Here is a 26,246-nt window from a genome sequence, read left to right on the forward strand (position 1 = left end):
TGATTCACCGAGCCACCCGCACACATAACCCTGCAGGCCACAGGGAGCCACACGCTTAGCTCCACTTTGGCTTCGGACCTCGAAGCGCTGAGAAAGTTGCTTGACTTGGACCGAATCCTCTGGCAGTCTCCCAGGGCACTTTCCTGGCTTTGTGGGCAGTTTCGCTGATCGGGGCGATGATCAAAGCAAGCCTCCAGCCTATCGCTCGGACTGGGAGTCCGTCTTTTTCACCGCTTCAGAATGTCCCACAGCACCAAAAAAGGTGTCCCTCATCATTTCAGTGCCAAAAAGCATCCTGAGAATTTCCCTTACTTGGATCTGGAGCAGGATGACTTTTGCTGGAGGAGCAGGGTCAGATAATAAAAGCTCAGACCAGCTCTTAGTGCCTTATTAGTTTAGGCAAGTAAACTCTGCATTTTCTCATCTTTCAAACATTTTGTTCAACGTTTTGTTCAATTCAGTAATTGTCACTTGTTGTCTGCCATCAATAATCGGCTATAAAACAGCCACACTCTGTAGGTTTTTTTTTTTCCCTGACATTTTCTTGGGTGGAAGAAAAGCGAGGCAAAAGATTTCCTGGGAGTAAGAGGACACTGCCTGGAGGCTGCAGCGTGGATGTCACCATGCACAGCTCCTGCCTGCTGTTGGTAACAAACCCCGTGTTTTCAAGGCATCTGCTTAGCCATACACCTGGGTCTGTGCTGCTGCAGCTCCTAACCAGCACCTGAGCTGCAGGTGGATGCTCATCGCAGTCGGCTGAGATGCTGAAAAGCAACAGAAGCGCAGGGACGGAGAGCAGCGCGCTGCTTGACAGCATTTCAGAGCCGTGCTCCCGCCTGAGCACCGAGTCCTGCCCTGTCCCCTCCGTGGGCCTGCAGCCTCTCAGGGGTGGAGCAGCCCTACAAATCTGAGCCAGGTGCCATATTCAGTAGCAGGGGGTACATACGCGCTCAGTCAACACCACGGCGTGTGCATCCCAAGCGAACCGTCTGGGAACCAAGGAACCTGGCGCTGAGGTTGAACGCTCCCGCTGCTCCCTGCCAAGCTCCTGCTGCTGCACTTCAGAGCGCTTTGCTTCGTTACGGACCCCTGATTAACACTTTCTAAGCATTTCAGCCCACCCTCCGGTCACTTTACGGGTTGCAATGAATGCAGATTGGAGTTTATGGGTTCATAAAAGCGTGAATTAAGTCAACAATTTTTCCCCCAGCCTATTTGCACAGCCCTTCCTCGAACGACCTGGCCCTTCAGACAACACAAATATTTCAGCTCAAGCGAACTACCCAGCAAGGCATTTTTAAGGGGTCAGACTCAAACCAGTGCCCAGGAAGCGCTGTGCAGCCCGGTGCTTGCAGCTCTTCCAGCCTCTCCCCCGACATCCCCTATCTTTGGGCTGTGGAAAACGCTGTCACCCAGCAATCTGCCCCTTTTCCTGCTTGCTGCGTATCGCTGCTGTGATCAGCCCTATCTCTGCGAGGAGGAGGGGCTGGCTGACCAAATTTCTTTAATTAAAAGAAAAAGGATCAGGTTTATTCCAGATAAGCAGGCAGGATTAAAACAGACAGAAAGAATAGACAAGGGGCAGCTGTCAGCACTCCAGCCGATCCAGCGCGATTATTAATAACGATAAGCAGGAGAAGAGGGCTAATAAAGGGATAATGAAGCGGTCCTGAAAGTGACAGGAGATGCAGCCCGATAAGAGGCCATGTGGCCCGGAGCTGCCCCAGCCCCAGCGAGGTTTGCTGCAGAGCATCTCACTGGGGCCAGCTCGGGGAGCGGACACCCAGAGGAATGGTTCTTGGTATCTACGAGACCTTCCCAGTCTGGATTTCTGCTCTCAGCTCTTGCAGTGCCCCCACTCTCTCTCAGCACATCCCCAATATGCAGGCTGCCTGTGTCCTGGTTCACACTTGCGGTTGTCCAAAAAGGTGGAGGGATGTGGCTGGAGAAAGAGCAGCCAGTGGAGAGTTGGCTCTGGGTGCCCTTTCCTGAGGGAAAGCACACGTGCAGGGCACAAAACACAGACAAAAAGTGCTGCAGCCTGGAGGCAACACGTGCACCCACCTGTACCAGCTGGATGCAGGTCCTGGCCACGGTGCCACTCATCGGAGGGGAAATACAGAGGGCAAAGTTCTTTCCTGGGAGCCATTAAGCAGTGAATGAGAGCCTGCCGAACAGCAAATCCAGGCTCTGTTCTCTCTGTTGGGGAGAGGCTCAAATCGTCTTTTGGGATACTCAGCAGAAGTGGGAAACAAGAGGGAGAATGAGGAGTCGGCGCCACACAGCAAGCTGCAGGAGGCCACATGGCTGGAGAAGGGTGGGCTTGCTCAGGGAGCACTCTGGGAGGAATTAAGGCTGTTTGGGACAAATTTAGTCTCTTTTCAATTCAAGCATCCCGCTTTCACCCCCAAGCCTAGAACATCTTCGTCACAGAGAGGAAGACTGATGAAGACCATGGGCTGAGCCCCCCCCTGCTCTGCCAGGGCTGATGGGGAGCAAGGCCCGAGCGAGGAGCGGGAATTGGGCTCTGGCTCGCGCCGCCTGGCTCCGTGCTCTTGCCACTCCAGGTCACCACAGCAGATGCTGGGAGCATATGCCATGAATTAATTCCGCTTTCCCTGAGACGCTCCGGCGAGAGGAACGGCAGCGCCTTTCCAGCTTATTACCATAGGAGCCCCCCCACCTCCCGTCACTTTGTCACACTTCATAAAACAACCAGCCAGGGTCCCTTTAAGAGGCTCCAGGCTGGCAGGCAGGCTCCCTAGTGGAAAGTTGCTAGGCCTGGATTTTTTTCAGCTTTTATTTTCTACACTTTCATCCAGAGCTGTGTGTGCAGACTGTCCCAACACCCCCTCACCCCTCCCCAACAAACTGTACTCTAGTAAGGCATCTCCACTAAGCCAGTCAATACTATACCTATTATAAACAAACCCAAAGATTCTTAAACATGATAGGACCTAGAATTCTTTTTTTTTTTTTTTTTAATTTATGAATTTCTTTTGCATTGTCTGTGACGAGGCTAACCGCTCACCAGGCCTTGGAGAGGCACTCGAGGGCACACTGCTACACCACACCTCACCCTCCGTGATGCAGGGCTGAGGGGGCTGACAAACTTCACAGGATGGCCCTGCAGCCTTACTCATCAGCACTTGTGAAACACAGAGAATCTCCCTTGATCAAAGTGGTAAAAAACAGTTTTTTTTTTAAAAAAAAAAAAACTACTCCTCAGCTAGGCACAGCCCAGATGGCTGATACAAGATCGCTGGAGCAGGGCACACAGTTCTGCCCTCACTTCTCACTATGCCTGAGGATCAAAGAGTGATACACCTAGAAAAAAATTACACCTGCCATTTCCTCCTCTGCACACTCTTCCACTGACTTTTCAGAAATGCAGGCTCCTGAGCAGCTCTGTGACAGCCTCCACACGCTGGTGCTTCACCAAGAGCTGGCCTGGGCTGGCAGAGGCACCTCCTTGTTTCTTTTCTGCACCAGGACCTGAAAGGGAGAAGGCATGATCTCAGCCTCTTCCCAAGCACCGCAACCAAAACACAACTGCGGAAGGAAGGCAAGAGGGAACAGCTTCCTGGAGAAAGGCGAGGAACCAGACAGCTCACCTCCCTTCTTCCAACTGGGGAAGTAATTGAAAAGACATGGAAACAAGTCTCAGTCTATTAAGTTTATTGAAGGAAATTAAAGAGACAACTTGACCACAGTGCACATAAATACTTGAGCAAGTAGAAAATATCTGACAGCATGGCTTATCTGGGAAGGTGAAAGCGTAATCAGACTCAGGGAACAGAAGATGAAACAAAAACTGAGTCTAGAAATAAAGCAGATTTTCAATCACAAGGGCAGTCACCTGCTGGAATAATGAACCAGGGAAGACTTTCAACTACACTGCCTGTCTTTCTAAAAGGCAGGCGAAGCTCAGCCACATCTCACTGGACTCTGCCACGGCCTGTATTATAGCAGGTCAGACAAAATGATCAAAGCCGCTCATTTTCCCATAAAACAGATGAGGCTGTGATTTTTTTCAGGCCCATTCCCAAACTCTGCCCAGGTATGTTTTGGGCTCCCAAGGTCCCAACCTGGCCCACGCACTTTTGTCTCCCTCCCACCCTGAGGCCCCGAGGCACGGGGAGGCCGACAGGACTCTGCCCCAGGCACACTCCTCTGGGGGATTTTGTGCAGCTTTACAGCAGCTCCTCCAGCACGAAGCCACCACAGCTCAGCAGCAAAGGCCTCGTTAAATCCCACAACGCTTCTCGTGCACTCTGTTCTCTCCTGCCTCTTCGCCAGCACCTGCTCTGCCCTTGCTCCCCTCCAAACGTTACACAAACCGTGTTCCCAATCACCCACCCTCCTTATTCCTCTTGCCCCTACCCTTGCTCCAGGCCCCCCCTGTGCCTCAGATGGCCCCCCATGCCCTCTCACCCTCCTACCTCTCACCAGAAAGGTCTCTGGGGGTCCCGTGTCCCTCCTGCTCTTGCTTCAAAGGGTGCTTTCCTCTTCGTCTTGATTCCTGAAGGGTCTGCGTGGCCTCTGAGGGGCTCAGCGCTGTTTCACAGCCCTGCTGCACTTCTCCTCCCTCACTGCTGGGGCAGCAGCCTCACAGGGGTGCTCTGCCCGCCCAGGAAGATCAGAGGCAGAGGGTGAGATGGGCAGGATGGTTGGTGCCACACACGGCTGCTGGAGGAGCAATGGGCTTGGCACAACCCCTGCCTGGAGCGCTTGTGCAGCCTACATTTAGGCTGCCATCCTAAATGCTGCTTAGCTTTCCCCTCTTAGTGCTCTGAGTGGCCAGCAATGCCACCTCGCCACGTCCCTAAAGAAAACTCCACAAATATGCCACATGTCACAGAGCCAGTCTCAGGCTGGACAGCCAAAGAGTTGGATTCGTAGATCACCCACTCTTGTGACTCAGGCCTCTCAGCTTTTGTGGTCACTGAAAACTGGTTGATTTGCACTGAATACGGTGGAACCAGGCAAGCAGCTTAGAGGATCAGTGTGGATTAGTGCCTCAGCTCAAGTAGAAGGGAGAGAGCTCACACTCGATGGTCTGTCATTTGTAACTGAGAGCAGAGACTCTGCTTTCTCTGTTATCCTTGAGATAGGAACTGCACAAATCTACATCCCATTCCTCCCTCTCTTTACCATTCTTTTCCTCTCACACAGGCTTGTTGGGCTTGTCTAATATACTAAGCTACTTTAGTTCCTAAACTTAGTATGTGTTTTTATTTTTAATAATTATTATTATTGTTCGTTTTTTTTTGTTTGTTTGTTTGTTTGTTTTTTTCCAGGAATGTAGGAAGAATCCTAAATTCTCTTTGGCCTTGGTGTGTCAGTGAAAAAGAGACATTGGCCCAGCTGGGAAGTTTCTTTTCATGCCAAAACAAATTTCTCTGCTCATGGAAAGATTTCAGGACTATTGTCCACACACTGAACCCAAAGCTTCTCTCTCACCTAATTTTCTACTTAGAGGGGAGATTTCTTGATTTTACCAAACTTAGCACCTCCTTCAGACAGATGATCCTTCTCCTGTTCTGGTGGCCCCAGGCTGGGACCCAGTTGCTTCTCTCTTGCTGGTAGATTTTTTTTTTTTGGCCTGTCAACTCTGATCTGAAATTTTTCAGAGTACTCAGCTGTCCTGCTCTCGGTGCAAGAATAAGAATGCAGCGCTCCATTAGACCGACCAAACAAGCTAAGAAAAGCAACACAATGAGCCTTCCTCCCAGCACCTGCACTGCCCCCCAGAAGTATACAGCAAGATCCTCCAGTGGGACAAGGCTTTGAAGGACATTGGCTTAGAAGTAATATTACTGTTTCCTGCAAATAATGACCACGGTTCTATGGGGACAGGGCATTAACAGCTAAATGGATTTTTTTTAGGTGACAATGAGAGTGGGTTACTTGGTTCCAAGGAAACACACACCGGGGAGTTACCTTGTTTCAGAGCAGCAGGCTTCGTTCTTTCACGTGTGGAATAAACGGTATTATCTTTGCAAGCTACCTATTGCCTGGAGCCATCTCCTTCCAAACTGCGTTCTCATCTGATTGCAAAAGCTAAGCAGGTTGGGCCTGGTCAGCCCTTGGCTGGGATTCCTGAAGGGAAAAAGAGGTGCTAGAAGAAGCAGAGGTGGCAGTTTAATCGGTGATGCTGTTTCCTCCAAGTCAATACAGAGGTGATGTCCCAGGGGAAAGGTTAAACTAGCACGGGATGGCTGGAGGCTGCTGGATGAAATGTAAAGCACATCTCCTGACAATGTGTGGCATCTGTTGTGGGCAGATGATGATCTTGATGTCCTAGGCAAACAAATTGTATCAACCTAAGCTCCTCTGATAGCTATCACAGAAAACCACACTCCATTCTGTGGCTTTGTAAGATGGTCCCCCAGAGAGGCTGAAATTTTGGTTGAAGAAAGATTGACTGCTGCAGTTATCTGCAAAGGTGCTGCAGTGAGGTGGAAATGACTGCTCGTAAGTAAATATTTTCTTGTGTTTGGAATTCTTCATCTCTTTGGAGAACAAAGAGTCTCATTACAAAATATCCAAAACTCCTCCTGAGCCCAGTTTTCCTATGGAGCAAGCTCCTATTTATTTCCAGTCTGAAATTAATTCTCAAATACAAACAAATGAATAGAAAATTAAAGTGATAAAATATTTACAGTGAACATGTGTAAGAGGAGATGTCTGGTGTGCCAGTGCTCTAGGGCAGACTGATGTGGTCCTCTCTCTCAGACTGTCCCAGCTCCCACTCAGTCACTAGTTCTGAGGATACCTCCGTGAAGAGATGGTCCCAATCCCAGGTGACATCATCCTACCAGAAGGAAAAAGATTAAACATACTGTAACATTACTGGTGACTCCCAAACTAGCGACTCGCTCTGAATGATGCCCCTGCCATGGAAGGCAAAGACTTTGTTGGCTAGGATAGGAACCCTAGTGAGAATGAAAGGTAAATCCATGCTACAATTTAAAGATTTTGACAGAATGATGCATGTTCTCAAATCCAGTAAAGGACACATTTTTGGTATTGTTAATCTTAGATACTCTCACTCAGAGTACAAGGAGGAGCCATAAAAATCTTCCACCCTTCTACATGTCTACTGGAGCATCTGCAATTTTGGGCTGCAGAAATCCTTTGTTTCAAGTCCCGAGCTTCTGCCTGTCCATTTGTTCCAAGGTTCTTCTGTGCTGATTTAAAATTGCCCTCTGCCCCAACCCTAAATGCTGTCTGCCTGGTTCTTCTGTACCACTCTGCAGAACCACCTGGAGAGCATGGTGGCTACCAGGACCGTACAACAAAGCACTGTTTCTCTAGGGATTTGTGGCAGTACTAGGCTCTTCACAAGCTCATTACTATCTCTTTCAGACTGAAGGAGGTCAATCACACACACAGAAACACCTATAAACCTTTAAAATAATCTGCTGGGGAAATTAGACCTCCATCAGCTTTAACAAGCTTCTCTTCACAGACTCCTCCTCACATCTCTCTCCCCCGTGACACCAACAGAGGCCTAATTTCAGAGTACAACCTGAGAAATATAAGAAGCTTTTATCTTACTGGTGTTTCCAGAAAAGTCTCACCTCTCGTAGTTCATGTTCTGGAGCCAAAACTTTGGTGAGAAGCTTTAGGTCAACCTCGCCATCCTATGAAAACACACATGATCATACTCTTACAGACACAGAGAAAGCATCATTTCACCTGAGATGGTGTTGCTAGAAATATAGACACAGTATTTTGCCCCATAAGCGATATAAGCCTTATCTAGAACAGGACCTCACACAAGGTGCCTCATATGAGCAACAGATACTATACCCACACTGTCTGCAGGCACTAAGAAACCTGAAAAGCACCTTGCAGAAAGGAAAAGACTTGCAGGCAGACCAGAAGGTGTTTGGATCATAGGCTGTACATTTTATGCAGCTGAGTATCACTGTTGAGGATGAAGGGGAACTGAAGGAGAGGAAGTTGCACTGGTCACCCCACAGCAACAACCACTTACCAGAGTCTGAAAGGCTGCAAACTTCATCAGATCTTTGTCCAGGTCATGGTATGTCATCACTCGGTTCACCTGCACACTGCAACCAGAAATAGGCAAAACACAAGCCTGGTAAGTGTGGAATCACATTTGAGGAGAACGGTGGCTTGAACAGGAGTCTGGGGACACCTGTCTCAAGTGCCCATATTCATCACCTAACATGGACACTTGAGGTCAATGTCCACAGGCAGAAGCACATCTCATTCAGCAAATGAATGGTCATTGACAAATCTGTGTGCTGGGTTGTACAGATGCATAAAAAAGGGTGTGAGGCAACCAGGGATTCCTTTCGAGAAGCCAGCATGCCAGAGAGAAAATCCACAAACTAGCTGCAAGGGCCAGAAAGAAAACAGAAAGGTAGTGAACATTCAAACATACATACCCAGAAAATAACAGCCAAAATGACTCTCCTAGCTTCCCAGCATGTAAAGCATCCCCTAAGAGCCTCACCATACAAGCTATTGAACAGTAGGGACTTTGAAATTTCCATGTCTGAGCTGAGTAACAGCTATCAAATATAATTTCTTAAAATGTAGGCTCCAAAGATGGTCAGGGGGCAATATACTGGCATGCCATGCTTCCCTTTGCAGGTTATGCAATCCTGAGAAGACCTGTATTAATTTATCTTCTGTTCATGTTTGCCCCTGAAAATTACTTGTCTTCTATTGCAGAGTGACTATGGATACAGGAAGAACAGATGGGATTATACAAAAGAGAGAAAACAAATAAATGAACTCTGGTGAGAGAAAAAGTCATTTTTGATTCACTATTGTAAAGCGTCGTTTAATTATATTAACAGCTATTTAATTACAATACCCACTCCATATGTGTAAGAGAGGCATCTGTGGTCAGGAGGAAGACATCCACCTCTCCAGACAAGGCTCAACAGAAATCCTAGGCCATGATCTTGGCCATAGGCCCAATAGGAGAAAGAAGAATTTCCTGATACTTTTAAGATAAAAAACGCCAAACTTCCATTTATTTTATTTTTTTTAAACTGACTGGTGTCCTAAGAGTTATCACTGACTGTGATAACACCTTCAAACAGGATTGCACTTTGCAAATTAACCAGGCACTTGAGTGAGAAGGCTATCATGTGGAGGGCAAAACTGTGTGTAATCAAAATGTGCATGAAAATGTGTGTGTACCGGAGGCATTTGTTATACATGCAACCTTGAATCAGGCAAATCTTAACTTTTCACTTACATTTTGCAATATCAAATGTGTTGCTCTAATATACTTTTTGTATATATAGAGAGAACATGCAGTAATTTCTATCTCTGTGTAGTAGGAACCAAGTTTCCCCTGTTCAGCCTGGAGCCCCACTGTCACAACACACGGCATCGATTGCTGCTGAACGGCCGTGCCACCGACATCCATGGCACATGAGATAAAATGGAGTTTAATTTCAACCAGCCATTTCGCACTGCAGATGAGAGCCTCCAGAGCACCTGGCAGTGCTTTTACCTGGGGGGAGCTGCCACTTGCATGGCCAGATCTTCCTCCTGGACTTCCTCCAAGTCGGGGATCACAGGAATGTCTGCAACAAGAGAAAGCAACAGCTGTAAGTGGGAAGTGTTGTGCTCTCCTCTCACTAGACAAAGGCTCCCTTGCTTCACAGATATGAAACAGCCTGTCTCTTGTTAGAGGAAAACATGAGGCAGTTATTTAGCAATGATTAAAAATATATTGTTTAATATTAAAAAGAAGGTAATAAAGCTTTAATGCTTGGAGTCAAAAGAAATCTGACCAGAGAAGCAAATTCAGGCTGGGGAGAACTCAATAGCCATGGACTGAATTTGAAGACAACCTTAAAGCTGAAAAAAGCTGGCTGCCTACCTGCCATCATCCTAAGACTGGCAACAACTTGCCTCCTATAAGATGTGTGATCTTTTGCTCAGCTCAGCCACCAGTTTCCTAGAATCTGTTAGGAATGAAACATGGGACAGAAACTGGGAGAAGCCACGTGAACCTGCATGTTGAAGGGGATGCTGGCTGGGTCTCACACTGTGCAGAGGACTTTGACCTTTCTGATAGCTAAGGAAGGAAGTGCATGTGGTCCAGCTGATACAAAGCCTAGGGAAGATGCACTGTGTTGTAATGTCAGAAATCTTTTCATTTTTTCCAGTGTGAATCCGGAATAGCTGATAAAGGTCACTAGATATTCCCAGCACGAGGGCTGTGGCTACTCCACCTAAAAAGGATGCTAGAAACAAAAGAAGGGAGGAGAGCAGAAAAAAATGGGTGCACAGTGAATCCTGCTAAAAGAGCAAGGCTCGGGAACACTGGATGCTTTTTGGTCTAAGTACTGTAAACATTTGGAGATAGGGCAAAAAAGGAGAGGGGAAGAAAAAGGAAAGTATCTGGAGGAGCAAAGCAAGGACAGAATATGCTAGCACAGAGCTCCTTTCAAGACTGAAGGCTACTAAAGTTCTCTGTGGTCCCTGAGCACTCAGACTGTGGAGATGGTCAGCTCTGGGAAGAGGTTTCCCTCACACACGGTGGGGACAAAGCTGACCCCTCCAGTGCTGGGGCAGGCAGGCTGCTCCTGCCTCAGCCAGCAGTGTGGGGCCGTGTTACTGCCGGGCCACAGCAGGCGGCTGGGCCTGCCTTTGCCCAGTTCTGCAGCCCAGGCTGCCATGAATATTCAGGAGCTGGAGAGATGTCCCCACCTGTGGCGCTCTGAGCAGGGTCTTGCTGAAGAGCCCCTTGTCCGGCCGCCTGTCAGACCTCCACAGGCTCTCAGCTGCCCTCTCCTGCCTGCCGTCCCCTCCCGGGCTCACCGGGGTGGGAGGCAGCCGTGGCCCAGCTGCACGGGCCATGGGTCAGCCTGGGCTTCATCGTCGGGGCCGTTCGGTGCCGCCACACAGTGGGATTTCTCACTAATTGGCTGCCGGGTGGAGGGGCTGAGCGGGACGGCGGCTGCAGAGAGAGCCAGGCCGAGGCGAACGGCAGTGACAGCTTGGCCGATCTCAGCAGAGCTGTGCCTTCGAGCTCCCCAGCCACCCGAGGAACAGGTGCCTGCAAAGCGGCTTTCTGGCTACGGCGAACTTGCCAAAGACGTTTAAAGGAAAACTGCAGCAACAGGCCTCCAGGATGGTGCGTGCAAGAAATGCCTCGCCACGGTGAGAAACAGCCCAGTCTCTCCAGATCTATTTCACCCCTTTCATCGGGAGACTGCGAAGGCTGCTCAGCAAACAAAAGGAAATGAAGAGCTACCTGGGAGCTGAGCTACCCCCAGCCACCGGGCAGCATTTCCTATAGAAGGAGAGGGTCAGATCCTTCTCCTCTTTTGGCAGCACAACCAGGTGTTCACAGCAAACTGAATTTCTTCACACAGTGCTCTTTTTGGGGTCCCTTCTTCCTGTTTTTTGCCTTTGTTGATCTCTTTTTGAACTAGAGAAAACTGTAGTTAGTGTTCTTATCTATGATGCACCCTCCGTTTTTGCAGGTTCCTGAAAAGTCCTGGATTTGCCAGTGCTGATTTTATCTCATTGCCATCAAATTCCATGGAGAGATTCCCAAGCACCCTGCCCAGTATCCTCTACTCTGTATTTCCAAAATGCAACCACATAGAAATTCTTTCCAAAAGAAATTCAAGGCTCCAATATTTTATAGGCGCTTTGAAAATACTACAGACAGAAAAAGTAGAAATGCTCTGGGGGCTCCTTCCTGCCCCTCCAACAAAGGCAACTGCACGATTGTTCTTAATGCAAAGTGCAGGTGATTTTGTCCATTTCTAGGCTGAGGCAATGCCCTTTAGGACTGTCAGACTGACAGGAATTATAAGACAATATCAGCTCCCTAAGCTAACTGCTATCAGTAGCAAATCGGGCCTGAAATATCTGGGTCTTAATTTCACTTGTTGCTCATAACCTCCCCCTCCCTCTGCCAATTCCTGTGGTGCCACATCTCCACAATCCCTCTCCTTTCTGTCTCCTTACAGTTCTCAAAGTGTCTCCTTTCTCACTTTATTAGCAAGTAGCCAACTCCTTCTCATTCGGTCTCCAGCCCCCTAATCACTCTTGTTACTCTTCTTAGGGTTTACATCTCTTTTTTTTTTTTTTTTTCCCCCAGTAAGCTTTTTCTCATAACACAGCCAAGTCATGGCACTATGTCAGCTGTACCACATGGGCTACAGTGCTGCAAGAATATTGGCATATTCTTTAATATTCCCATTAGGTGTAGTGAGACTACTTATATGTAATAGTAGTACCTACAGAAGTTTCACAGGACCATGTTCTCCCAGTCTTGCAGTGCAGCATGCATTCAGCTGGAAAAGGTTTTAGGTTTTCCCAACAACAAGGCCCCATTACAAACTCTCATTCTGTGTTCTTTGCCCTGTGACCCACTGTTTTCCCTCCTGTTGAGTGTGTGGGTTTCAGCTCATTCCCCAGAACACTGACAAGCCTGTGTTTCTGGTGAGGAATCTTACCACATAATTTACTGCCAGGCTCCCGTGCCTGGATTCAGTCCCCATGTACATAAGCTTTAGAAATAATTTCACAACATACCTACATGGCAAGGAGCTGCCTGTGTGCAAAAGGGAACACTTTCATGGCTATCACGTCTCTGCAAGCAAGTGAACTCATGGCCTGGACATTACGAAAACAAGATGTTTTGAACATGAAAAGAAGGGATAGCCTCAAAACCTGGAAACAAAAGGTGATTCTCTGCAGACTAGCTTTAGGTTTTTCTTTTTTCTTTTTCTTTCTGCATAATTTGGCTGCATTTGGAAAAGAGAGAAGACTCCATATCATTTTTAAACAACTATTTTTTATCAAAACTGTAGGCAAATCTCAGAAACCACATGAAAATCTCACAGCTTCAGCTTTTCTTCCCCCACTTTCACATTCTTTCCTGCAGACTTTGAAATCAGAACAAACTGATATGATAATAATAGTAAGAAACGTTAAAATAAAACTTGAACTACTAGTGAAGAATTTAAAATAGGGCAACAAACTGGGTACAAACCACATTACTGACCTTGGTTTTCCAGCTGGCCTACGAGCCCTGTGCTATAGATGAATGCTTCCTACGCAGCCCCCCTCAGACGGTCTTCCCTAGGCAGAACTCCTCTGAATCCCCATTTCGTATGGCAGATTTCAGGGAAAATGTTCCTACAAATAGCACTCAACTCCTCCTGAGTATCCTAATTTCATTTGAGCTGAAGGGAAGGGAGAACAGGTGGGCACACCTGCCAGGCAGTGCTTTAGAAGCAGTAGAGATGTGTATGCAATAGAAGGTGGAGGGGGTAACAAAAAACAATCAGCGTGTACAGTCACCTTAAAGAGAAATGGATGAGGCTTCTCCTTATTGCTCAAAATAACTGGGAACACAATGAAACAAAGCCTTTCCCCATAGATTTCTCAGCCCAGAAAAAGAAACAAGATACTAGCTTCAGCAACAGCTCATGATAGAGACGTAAAATACTGAGCACCAAATGCTGGATGACCATTGCAGACTCCCCTCTATCTCCTAGGTGATGGTGAACAATAGTGAACCATCAAAAAATGAAGCCAAAATCAGTGCAGCCACAAAGACTTAGGAGACACCAGGACCAATTATTGGCTAACAGGGGAGTTGCAATATGCTGCACCAAACAATAAACAAGGAATAGCCATTTTTAAAGTCATACATAAAGCAGGGCTCTGCGTGTTCATCCTAGAGTGCATGCAGTGCCAGCACCTTTTTGCCCCTTAGCAAATGACTTACTGACAGCTGAGGACAGCAATGGAAGAAGGTGACAAGCAGGAGACAGAAGAGCCTGCACCACCCTACAGCCCAGGTGCTCCTGCAGGTTGTGGAGTTGCACTTCCCCTGCCAGGCAGAGCTGATTTTTGGTTTAGTAGCAACACCTGCAGGCTGGGTCCCTCAAAGTGCTGCAAGCTCACAGTAAAATCTGGTCCTGGCCCCACAGAACCGAATTCTTTGTTAGAGAAAAAGTGGGGACAGGCAGAATCTGTTCAAGGGCAGGCAATAAATCAGTGTATGTAAAAAGCATGTCCCAGGTCAGGCCTGCAGTTATTCAGCTGTGTGGCTGCCACTTACTTGCTCACTGAGCTGTTTGAAGAGCCAAAACCCTGCCACACCTCAAAATGCCTCCAAAAGAATGCCTCCATCACACTTCATCTGATCCAACTTCTTCCAGCCAGGTGAGCCTTCCAGAGGCCAGCACAGAGCAGGCATTCCAGCAGCAGGGACTGAGCTGTCCTCTCTGTTCATTGCCACATCCAGAGAACAAAAAGGGCAGCGGCTTCTGGAGCTGGCAGTCCCCTGCCGCTAAGCAGGCATGAGAATGAAACTAACTTTAGTTTAAGTTACTCGCTCCTAAAATGTAAAAACGAGATAATTACAATATCTCTGCTGCTGCAAAACTTTGTTTTACTGAACGCTGTTACCTTCTGCATCACGTTTGGGGAATTTTAAACAGGCAAATGGAAGAAGGTCTGATTGAAGATGAAGTTAAGTGAAAGAAATTGGTCTCATTTAGCACATGACAGGATTCATCTGTGTTCTCAAGTCCACTGAGGTAGCATCATGGGCGTTTCATATTCATGAGCTGCTGCGACACTGTGTCCCCTCATTTACAAAGCACCGTGTTCAGCAAATTCTGTCCCTATGGACACTCCGTGCATTTCATGGTCTTGTCAGAGAGACATCAAACACTTCAGTAACCAAATACCAGAAAATGGCTTTAATTAGCGCATCTCAATGCAATAAATAATTTTCCTCTCTAAGTGGAAAAATGGAGAATTAAAAAAAAAAAAAAAAAAGGATTTTTTAAAGAAAAAAGTGGAAAGCAACAGGCAAAAAAAAATCTTCAAAAAAACATAAGGAACAAGGGACACATACAGCTTCTGCTGAACACACAATCAAGCTTGAAGCCTCTTGGAAGCTTTCTCAAGAGAGCAGCAGGCAAATGGAGAAGATAAAGAATACATCTTTGGACGCTGGGACATTAATTTCATAGGGATACCTTTCCCTGACTGAAACTGCCCTAGCAGCAGGCTGATACTGAACAGCGTACGTGCCTGATCAGCCAGCAGGGAGATGAAAACAGCAGGGTAAAAAAGCAGGCGGTACCACAGCTGCTACGGCGCTGCCTTAAAAGCTGAGACAAGCAGAGGATAACCTGCCTGTCCCATGCCCCAAAACGCCCTTTAGAGAAGAGAACGGTAACAGCACAACCTAGGCAGCTGAAGGGAAAAGTCACCCAGTGGGCAGTTGTCAGGGGAGGCACAGGATGTGTGTGGGTCATGCAGTAGATGCAGTGCTGACCCTCCAGCCTTACCTTACAGAGGCACCAGACAAAATCATTTTTAAGTCAGCCTCAACGCTCTGACGATACTGCCAGCTAGATGGAGGGCTGCCTGGGAGGTCGGGTGGTTCACCGAGACATCCCGCTTGCTTTGATAAAGCCCCTTGCTGTCTCAGACTGCTCAGCACAGTGTGACTTGCGCCTCACGTGACACTTTGCTGGGGCAGGCGTCAGGCACATTTGCTGCTGCCACAAAGCCTCTGCTCGGTTTCAGTCCCTGGGAAGCATGAAGAGAGGTAGAGAGACACTGCTGCAATGCCAGGAGCAAACCAAGGAACGGTTTTGCTGCGATGCAAACCAAGGAGCAGTGTCAGGTGAGTCTCTGAGCTCTGTGCTGGGCTTCACCAGGCAGTAGCCTGTGCTGTACTGTGCAAGAAGACCAGGCACCAGCAGCTTGAAAAGATGAGGAACCACATAATGCACAGGGTTTTCACCAGCAGCAGAAGACAGGTGGGCTGGAGGCCAGGTTCAGGACCCAGCATCCAACATATTCCTGAGGTTATCAGCATCTGCAGTGGCCAGACACCTCCTAGCCTCACCAGCAGCCCACTGACAGCGTACTGTCCCTGCCCTCCTTTCTGTAACATCTGTTTTCCTCATTTCAAAGCTGTTCCCAGCTCCTTTGCAGTATTCCCCTGCTGAGATGCACTTAGGAGGTGGTGGGGCAGCAAACGAGAAGGCACGAGGTACTGAGGGAGGGTCTGGTGAACTCAGGAGCACAAAATCCTCCCCAATAACACCGGAGATGAGTGATTTTGTGTTAGAGCTTTAGTGTGGCAGAGAAAGAAGCTTCTCAAATGCTCCTGTGGAAGTATGTTCAGGAGCAGCCGTTTCTGATTCTATTTCATCCTCTTCATGTAACGCTGGAAAAACAAGACAAACTACATTTCTTTTATGCTAAATCCTTCGGTTTTTTATTTTTTCTTATATATATTTATTAAAAAATGCCTCTTTGATCGGCAGCACCCATGACATTTCCACATCCAGCAACTCCTCAGAAGCCTCCCTCCCTCCACACAAGGCCACCGCTGCTGACAGCCAGCTGGGTTTGATCAGAGCCACTCAGAATCGGATTTTCATAAGACAGATGAGGAATCTTACTGCTGCTCTCTCTCATATCAGATGAGAAACTAAGGGGGAGGGGGAACGGGTCCTGGGGGAACGACACTACAATCAAGGGCTACGCGGTTCTCTCTCTGTCCCTCCACTGCTGCAATTTTCAAAGAAGTTTGCCTTAGGCAGTTTTAAATGATGGTGTCTCAATTCTGTAATCATCTTTCAAGAGCTTTTTCTTAAAGGGTATTTTAGGTAAACCTAGTCCGTCAACTACACTTATGGACTCAGCAATCACAGGACCAATATGGCTCTGTACCTACCATGTCGCAGAATTTAGTGGTGGAAGATGCTTAGCTGGAGGATTTTTTAAGCCCCAAACAAGCTGTGCTTCCTCCCTTGCAATTAAACTGCCCACTGCCCCCTGACAAGTGGTTAGTCACTCCAAACAGCACTTCAGCCACATCCCCTGGGGATATGATATCTGCTCCACCACATCCACTCTGCCTGCCAAGACAGAGACTTCCTCGAACACCCCAGGCTCTAGATCCCCATGTTGTCAGCAGTCCCTGGAGGAGTTCAGGCTGGACCAGCGGTAGAGGGGAAACCTTCAGGTTGGTCTGAGTTTGCCCTTCACTGCCCTTGTGCAGAGATTCAGGGCAGTGCTGTAGGGGAGCAGCCCAGGGGAGCAGCCGGTGTGCTGACAGCACCACACACAGTCACGGTGCAGAATCCAAGAAACTCAGCAGTTTCTGTCACCCTGCCCCAGGCTCCTCTCAGCCCACTCACACAACGTCCCAAACACCTTGTTTTCCTCTCGGTCTCCATTGCACTGATGCTCAGCACGTTGAGTCCATTCAGCTCTGCCCAAACTGTTCCCAGTGCTGTCTCCTGAGCCTGTGAAGCTCCCGCTCACCATTTCCCTGACAGTTCCTGCAGTTCCTCTCACCCTTCTGCCTAATGCTTGGCCAGCAGAGCTGCTTTCTCCATCACAAACTCCTTGCAGCCACAGTCCCTGGAATCCACCAGCACTCAGTGGCTTAAAACAGCAGCTCTCCGGGGAAGCAACCACCAAACTTTGTCAGGAGTGATGCAGGCAGCAATAACCCACACCCTGCTCTTACTCTCAGCTCTGTTTGGAGCAATTTCATCATTGGTGCATATCTGCATGCAGTTTGTGAGGTGTTTGGTTTTTTTATGACTGTGTTTGTCCCAGGTGCCAGATATCCTATGAGGGCCGCCTCCCACCTGACAGGCAGATGTCACTTCCCAGGAAGATGCAGGGACCGTGGTACGTGCCCATTTCTTTCTCTATTTTTTTTCTTTCTTTCTCTCTCTCTTTTTCTCTTTTTTTTTTTTTTTCATCCTGTTCAAATGCAAAGGAGCTACTGCCACATGCTAGAAGGGTAAGAAGTCCTTCTAAAGGTTTGACATTGTATAGAGAGGTCTCACCGTTAGCTCTGCTTCCTTGAGGAGGCTTCCCAGCAGGCAGGAAGGGGTTTTGCCTTGAGGGCACAGATCTAGTGACTGCCTCCCTGCAGCTTTCCTCACCTGCAGGTCAGGTTCAGGTTGTCTGCATAGCACAGGCAGGCTTTCATTTCAATCAGCTCTCTCATTCACACACACTATCTGCTTTAAAATAACAAGCTGTTGTTCCCACAGACAGAGAATTGCACGTGTCACAGCCCAGTCCTCCAAGGGAAGCCCTGTACTAGGAGCTGTGCATCCCCCGAGTAAGAGAAAGAAAAGGAGAAGGGACTTCTGAAGGAAACAGTCTGTGCAGGAAGGGGAGCTTGCAGAGAGGTGCCGATCTTAGCTAACAAGCCCGCACTGCAGTGCTGAGGGGAAAAGTCCAAGGGTGATGTAGTGAAGAGACAGGCGTTGAGGGAGCGCAACCCAGCAGTGCAGAACAGGTGGACGAGAACAGAACAAAGGGGAAGCTTTTAACCAGCATGATGAAGTAGTTTGCTGATGGAGAGCTAGAAAGAAATGCCAATACTTCTCACCCCAACAGGAAACAGCCCTTTGTAGCTGCATGTCAGAATGAGACACACAAACCGAGTAAAGCCAAATGAAATACCCAAGCAAAGCAGAAGCGGTGTCACTACTGTCCTGCTGGAGAAAGGAGCAAAGGGAGGGAAAAGCCCTCTGACGTGAACTCAGTCATCCTGTCCTCCTCCCACTTTATGACAAAGAATAGTTTATACTGGGGAGAAGCAGATCTTGGATGCTACAGAAAAGGAAATAGCGCTCTGCGGATAGCACTTCTTAAATTCTGCTGATAGTCTCCCATCTCACACAGTTTCCCTGCTGCTCAGCGCTCAGTCACTGCTGCCCATTTTCCCTGTTGACATGGACAGAAAATTGAGCAATTACCCTTAACTCCTCTCTCTCAGATTGCCCAGATTGCTACATACATAGCATTAAGCCCCCAATTGCCCCTGGCCAAAACTGACTCAACTGGGCCTGTCCTCTAGGAATTAAACACCTTTTTGTTGCTTATGAAGGTTTATTATTCCTCAAGTTGTGCTGCATTAAATCCTGTTAAAGCAGGAGCCCATGGTGCCAAGGAGCTGGGCCCCACCATGCCAGGGTTTAGCTGGACACACATCAGCCTGGCAAAAATAGGTTATCCATTTTCTGTGCCTATGTACTAACAGGTCCCAGTGTCTGTTCAGGAGGATGGGCACTGAGCTCAGAGCAGGTGCTGTCGGAAACCCAAACACCCAGCAACTAGACACACCAGAACTAGTGCTGGAGAGACACTGCACTTTTTCAAATCAGTCTTTCCAGATTGGAGTTTTACAGGAGGACACGGTGCTGCTTTTAGTCAAACACATTTATTTGCTTCCTATAAACTCAAACCTGGCTCCTTTTTAAAATGGCTCTCTTGTCCTGGGCAAGAAGAATTCCTACATTAATTCCTACCTTCCTATATGAAGAAAAAATATGGATTAAAGAAAATGGATTCTGAGCAAAGCCTGAACCAAGGTACTTCATTTGTAGGATTTTGACAGTCTGTATTATGCATTATGGATGACTTGCACCTTCTGGGTTTCCCTGTGCACCTGCAAGGAGTGGCCAGAACTGCACATGGTTCTGTGCTTGTCCCTGTCTGGACCACCCACTTACCTTCCAGGTTATTCCAGTTTTTCCCCAGCCTTCCCACAGCCTGTGAAGCAACTGTCCTCTCCCCAAATCCCATGGAGATGAGTACTCAGATGCTATTTCACACACAGTGTGAATGGTAGTGAGAGAATTCTAGTTTTACTTCTGAAACGACAAGGCATAATAAAACCTAAAGTCTCCACTTGGCTGTGTGACCTTCCCTCTGTTCTCCACACGCCGAACTGTAGGCTCTCTCCAGGGCCTGTGCTTTTTTAATGCTTCCTCCAAAAGACTCCAAATTCCGAGCCTCTGGTCATTAGTGCCATACAAATGATCACAACCGAGCACACTTCAGATACATAGGGCTATCTTTTTAAGTGCATACAGTTTTGTCTTTGATACTTTCAATAAAAAGGTTGGATGGGGGGCAAGCAATGTTAATGGAATGGTAGAGCTAACCTTTCTAACGGGTTAAAGGAAGGCAATCCAAACATCTTGGTTGTCAGCAGCAATCAGCAGGCAACCACACCTGTTCACATTAAGGCATACAAGCTAACACATTATGCAGCACAAAATAACCATGACCCATCCTTGAGGACCCACACGCCAGGAAGGGCTGTGTGAAGGGGAGACCTATATGGCTCAGTTTACAGCACAACTGCACAGTGCTGCTCCCTGCCTTCTACACTGGGCAGTTATTTATATCTCTCAGCTTATTCACAAAATTAGTTTTAATTAGGTTCTGGTGTTTGTTTGTACGTCAGTTTTCTTCAGTGCAATTACTAAGCCCACACGGAGAGCAGCTCTCCCAGAATTAGCCTGTTTGCACTCCCTGTAGATATAGGACCACAAGCATGCAAAGTACTGATCATTTAGAGATTTTCCATATGGAAATTAGATCCACAACCCAGTGTACCTGACTGTACTAGAAACTGCCTGGGTACGGACCATAACAAGATTAGCAGGATCCTTCTTCCGACCCATACATATAATCTAAAAATGAATTTTGATTAGCAAACAATCCAAAATCAACCATTAACAATAGGTTAGGTAGAGGTAAATAAGTGAAGTGTAGTATGACTTACCGTGTCTTCATAGCACATTCTGTATCAATTCTAGTCTGTGCTTATTACCCAAGGTGTAGGAGCACTAAAAGTCACATGCTGCTACCATGTGGCAAGCATTTTTACGCTTAGTTAGCAAAGAAAGTTGTACTCTGAATACAAGTCCAAGTTTCAACAAGAAGGACAACACATATGCAGTCAAACAGCTATTCAGAACAATCAGCCTCACTGGTGTACGCTGAAGTCTATGAAGCCCAAGAAACTTCCCAGGGGGAAAATCAAGTCTATTCTGAAGATGCCAGCGCTGCAAAGGTGCTACTTGTGGCAGTCATATGTTGTAATGCTTTATTTGTCTGGAAGACCCAAATAAGCCTTCTACTTAGTCTCATTAACCATATTGATGTCTGATCATTTGTGACTCCTACTAGTTCTTCAAATACTTGGAGATATTTTATAGATGCAACGTTTTATACACAGTATAAAATCCTTAGCCCTTGAAAATTTAGGAAGCTCCTAGAAACTTCAAAGAATTTCTATGTCTTACAGGCTTATATCTCTGGAACTTCATACTGTGGATTTTTCCTGAGCATTTTCTTGGTTTATCCAGTTCTAAAAGAGTAAATGATATAAGCTATAAAGAAAACTACTGCTAAGTCAGGAGTCCAGTAGATTTCATAGCAGCCTGCATTTGGCAAGTGGATTCTTTAAATGAAGAATTCTCTCATGACAAAAAGCCCCAAGAGAACTGTGCAGGCACTCGTCCTGACTGCTGCAAGACTGGGGTGTTATCATAAAACACAAGAGGGGCTTTAAGTAGAGCCTGCTCTCACCTAAACTAGGGGACAGCAGTGCCTTCTATCCCTGCTCTGAACCTTTTATTGGTCTTTTAGCCCTCTTCTTACTCCAGTGCACTATTCTCCATATGGAGGTAATCACAGAGAAAAGTGTCCCCTTGACGCTTTCCTTCTTCCCCAAGGCTTTTTATTATTCTATTTTAATGAAGAGCCAGACTTAGACTACAGGCTCACTTCCTCATCCTCCTCTCTATCTCCTTTGCTCTCTCCCCCCCTTTCAGCAGCTGGGGAACTTCAGCAGTGTGATATATGTCTGATATATGACTGAGGGAATTTATAACAGCAGCTACCACATTTGTTTCCCCTCCAGGGTGGTTCATTCCCTTGCCATTTCGAACCAGATGCCTCTGCTCACTTTACTGGAGAACCCCCAGACACGCATGAAGGCCATTCTTGCAGTCAAGTAGGTAATACCTTACCTCCTCCATCACTTGATACCTCCAGGCTCTGCTGCCTGAGACGGTGGCTGCAGCAAAACACAAGGAAATAATTTCAAATGCAAGGCCAGAAAAGCACCTGTGTCCCCTTTTTCCCCACAAGCCTTGTACCTGAAACAAACCCTTAGGCTATTACACATGGCTTAGACAGCAGTGGCTGGGGTGAGTCTGCTGGGAAAGCAGATGCTTCTCCCTCTTTCCATCACATGGGAGTGACAGAGCCATCACCTTACTCCACACCCAGGGAACTACAGAGTGACCAGTACTGACCCACGCTAGGACACCCAACCTGAATTCATGCCAAGTAGTTTCAGATCTTGGTGTACATGAATTTAGAGTTGCATGCCCCTTCTCCATGAAACCAGATGTAGAAGTTGTAAAGGAAGTCTTAGCAACAACGGGAACTTACTCTTCCACTTCTTCCGCATGCTTTTTTCCTAACCTGTAAGACAAGGAAAGGTTTATGTTTAGAAAAGGCTAGAAAAACTTATAAAAAGCACACCTTTCCCTATATAACTCTTAATGTGCAAAACAGTTCCTGTATCCAGGTCTGATATCACACAATGCACCCTTAAAAAGTTCTGAGTAATCAACGAGCTAAAGTCCCTGAATACATCAGGTTAATGCTGAATCATTTAGATCCCAAAGACGGACAGGTCCAGATACAGTGAGAGCCACAAACACTTGTTGTGGTTTTTTTTGTTTGTTTGGTTGTTGTTGTTGTTGTTGTTTTTTAAGTTTCTCAGATCCTTTTTCATCCTCTCTGCCATCAGCTATGGGTAAAGTTTGCCTTACCTGAGTACAGAGGTCGGCACATCAGCAATGAAGAAGAAGGCATACTTTTTTTTTTATCTACCCCTGAGAGATCAACAGGTTCTTCCTGCCCCTGGTTGTGCTTAAAGATTATCTGGTTGCCTTTGCTGGTTAGGAGCCCCACTTGAGCTGGCCAAGTTGAGGTCAGACACGCTGTCGCTGCAGTAAATCAGGGTTGATCCAGCTGAGTTAACAGGAGTTCATAATAATAACGTGGAGGGGGGGAGGCACTGGCAAATGGCAGCTCCCTTGCTCTCCACCCCAGCAAGCCCAGAAGTAATTCAGTTCCGATTAGGGACGCTTGTTCAATATTCAAAATGTAAAACATGGAGGTTGCTGAACCAGCACTTTGAAAAGTTAATTAAATGCCAGGTTTCTTTTTAGCAGATACTCCATCACTCGCTGATTGCTTTGGCCATTTTGCAGAGTGAAGTTTCATCTCTATGCGTTGGGAATAAATATTCTCCCCTCCCTTAAGTCAGGGCACCATGACAAGGGATACAAGGGGCTCTCCCCTACCACATGCACTGTCCCAAGACACGTCAAGATGCAAGAGAAGCTGCTTCATTGCCTGGCATGGCTCCTTTCAAAGCAGTTGCATGATATGGGGCAGACTTTTCATCAGTTCTCTGTTCCAGCAGGCCACCATCCTCTTCTAGTTCTCCTGTGAATTGTCTGCTCTTGTAAGAGCAAGGAGCAGGACACAGAGGATGTCTGGCTATGAGAAGGAGAAAGCCCCTTGTCTCCACTGCTCTCCTTGGAGCTTGCAGTCTATGAGAAGCTGAAAATGAGACCGAATCAGTGATCTCAGCTCTATAATATCCACTGCTATGGTCAGAACTGCAGCCATATAAGTGACATCTGCACCCAAGCTTTCAGCTATATCTGCAGGCTGCTTTTCATGACAAGGCAGAAGCACAATGGAGTTGGGGAATTCAGGAGTGTTCTTTCAGTGAGAAGCATTTGTTCAGTTGCCTCCTTTTCCCCAGTTTTGTGAACCCCTGATACTATGGAGAGAGGAAGGGATGGCTCTAGAGAGCCCACTGCCAGCTCACGCTGGTGTATGGAATCTGAAAAGACAGATATGAAAAGATGATGCAAGATTTATCTTATTTTATCTCTCTCCCTTCTTCCTTCGCAGAACTGCTTCCCACACGCTGTCTTCAGACCCTTGCCCTCACAGTGGGATCGTTTCCTGGAGGTTCAACCTAACCTCTTCTTAGCATGATCCCATACTCTTGATAATTGTCCAGCCCCAAATAACCCTTTTCTTTCCATCAGTACTCACGCTTCTTACATCCTTCTCCATTGCCTGTCCCCAGGCAAGAGTGCAACACTCCACATGCTTATACTTCCCAGGAGAGTGCCTTGCTATCCCCATAAGCAATTTCTGTTTCTTTTTCCTGAGCTCCCTGTCATGGCAGGTATTCAGCTGGCCCAATGGGAAGGCAGTCATAAGTTACTCCTAGAGGCAGAGACTATTATGTGCATTCTCAGACTTAAAACGTTCCCAGCTTTTCCTAGTTATGTTAGAAAAGGACTCACTGAGGGCAATAAGCTAACATGCACAGTGAGAATTCACCTTACTGATCTAGATGACTCCAAATCTGGGCAGCTTTGCTGTGGGTCCCAATGCCCTTGCTTAGGTTTAATATTCTGCCCTCACATTTTCATATTTTGTACAATGCACTCAGACATCTGCACAATTCTAGAATAGTGTAGTTTCAGCATTCCCAAAACCATCTGCAGATTTGCCAAATAGCTTTACTTCATTATGAAATAGCTGCACTGTATTGGAGAAAATCGTAATTTGGGGAAAAAAGTCATAAGCAAGGAGAGGACAAGAGTACTGCCTGCTTTAATGCTAGAGTCTGGGTCTTAGGACTCTCTCCCACCAAACAGGATAGTTCTCTCCTGGGCAAGCTAAAGCCCACTGTCAGCCCCTGCAGGGGAATGCCCCAGCCCCCATGCTTCAGGACACAAAGGTGGCAGTGGGTAATGCCAGCCTCTCACTTTGACAGTACCATGGTTTACACAGAGCATTTAACTACCAGGGGAAGTAGAGCAGGAGCTAGAAATGACTGCTGTCCTGTTTAGGAGACATCTGCTTTCAGTCATCTGCTCTACAGTGGTTTGTTAATATATGACTTGGAACAGCATCAATTGATGAAACTGGCATTTCAAACCAGCTCACAGGTAGAGAACTATCTGGGATTTATGGCATGAAATTTCTGGAGTGCCAGCAGAAATTGCAGCAAACCCCATGTTGCCTTGATGACCAAGCTATCAGGTAAAGAAGACACCAACCAGCTTACTATTCCCTTTTCTTTTTTTTTATGGAGCCTTAAACCCAAAGTCTTCCTTTTGTTTTGTTTAATGGCATGTTACTTTTTAATTCCTTGTTTCAAGCTGGAAAATAAAATTACAAAATATTTTTGGTTTGTTCCTAACTAGTGTTCATCCACAAGGGCACAGCTTTCTAGTGATGAGTGGAAGCAGGCACTGAAGAAACCGGACTGTAAACTCAAGCCAGTATCGACAGATTTCCTACCTTTTTCTTGTGCTCTCAGCAGCAAGTGTGCTGCCCTGCTCTGTTTGCTCCAGCAGGAGGCACAGCGCAGGGAAGGCAGCAAAAAGCATCCACAAAATGAACAACCGTGTAAGAACTATAGAATACAACACAATACAGTGCAATAGCTCTGCTGGAAGGGACCTCCGAAGATCACTGAGTCCAACTGCCCGACCACTTCAGGGCTAACCAAAGTTAAAGCAGATTATTAAGGGCATTCTCCAAGTGCCTCTTGAACACTGACAGGCATGGGGCATCAACTACCTCGCTAGGCAGCCTGTTGCAGTGTTTGACCACCCTTGTGGTAACAATTTTTTTCTTACATCCAGCCTGAATCTGCTGTGGCATGGCTTTGTGCTGTATGGATACAACCAGTTAAGTAAGGGCAAACAAAATAATGCAATCCTAGGAGCAGTGCTCAGAAATGCACTGCTGTATTATACACCAACTGTCTGCTGTATTATACACCAACAATCATTGGTTTTTGTGCGGGTGATACCTCTGTTTCTCTCATTCCATCCAATAGATTCTGGATGGCCAAAGAAAATGAACTGACCCTGTCACCCTTAAACTTCATTTCACTTCCAGGCTGTCTGTGCTCCCAAACAGGACCAAAATCCTAGAGTATTCCCTCAGGCTTTGGCCAGCTGCTGATCCCCTCTCTGTTTCACAGTGTTGAATAAAAGAGAAACTGGGCAGAAGACCCCTGACAGACCCCAGTTCACCTTGCTATACAACTCCTACTACACAGCACCTATTTCTCTCCAAGCTGTGTGCATGGGCAGAGGATATAAATCCGATTGTGCTCTCGAGCACTGAGTTTGCTCAGTTGTGGCCAGCAGGAATCCTCCCTCTATGTTAATGCCAGGGGGTTGAGCCTCAAAAACGAGGCTTTCCCCCACCGCCACCCCAGCGCCCAGCTCAGCCGGGTGGGAGCTTCCTCGCGCTGTGCTGAGGGGTGAAAGGCAGGTCTAATGTAGACATGA

General features: G+C 47.1%; 1 protein-coding gene across 4 annotated transcripts in view; it reads right to left on the reverse strand.

Moving 5' to 3' along the window:
• Positions 1-6,566: 6,566 nt before the first annotated feature.
• Positions 6,567-26,246, reverse strand: part of IFT43 (intraflagellar transport 43) — a 45,726-nt gene continuing 26,046 nt past the window's right edge. For all 4 annotated transcript variants that reach the window (XM_072038439.1, XM_072038440.1, XM_027458494.3 and 1 more), the window contains 6 exons: positions 22,288-22,320; positions 21,861-21,907; positions 9,509-9,581; positions 8,006-8,081; positions 7,587-7,649; positions 6,567-6,817 (listed from right to left, as the gene is read on the reverse strand). In XM_072038439.1, coding sequence (XP_071894540.1) covers positions 6,707-6,817; positions 7,587-7,649; positions 8,006-8,081; positions 9,509-9,581; positions 21,861-21,907; positions 22,288-22,320 — 403 coding nt within the window. In that variant the 3' untranslated portion in view covers positions 6,567-6,706. The remainder of the gene's footprint in view (positions 6,818-7,586; positions 7,650-8,005; positions 8,082-9,508; positions 9,582-21,860; positions 21,908-22,287; positions 22,321-26,246) is intronic.

Source organism: Anas platyrhynchos, chromosome 5 (genome assembly GCF_047663525.1).
Source record: "Anas platyrhynchos isolate ZD024472 breed Pekin duck chromosome 5, IASCAAS_PekinDuck_T2T, whole genome shotgun sequence".
In the NCBI taxonomy this organism is placed as follows: Eukaryota; Metazoa; Chordata; class Aves; order Anseriformes; family Anatidae; genus Anas; species Anas platyrhynchos.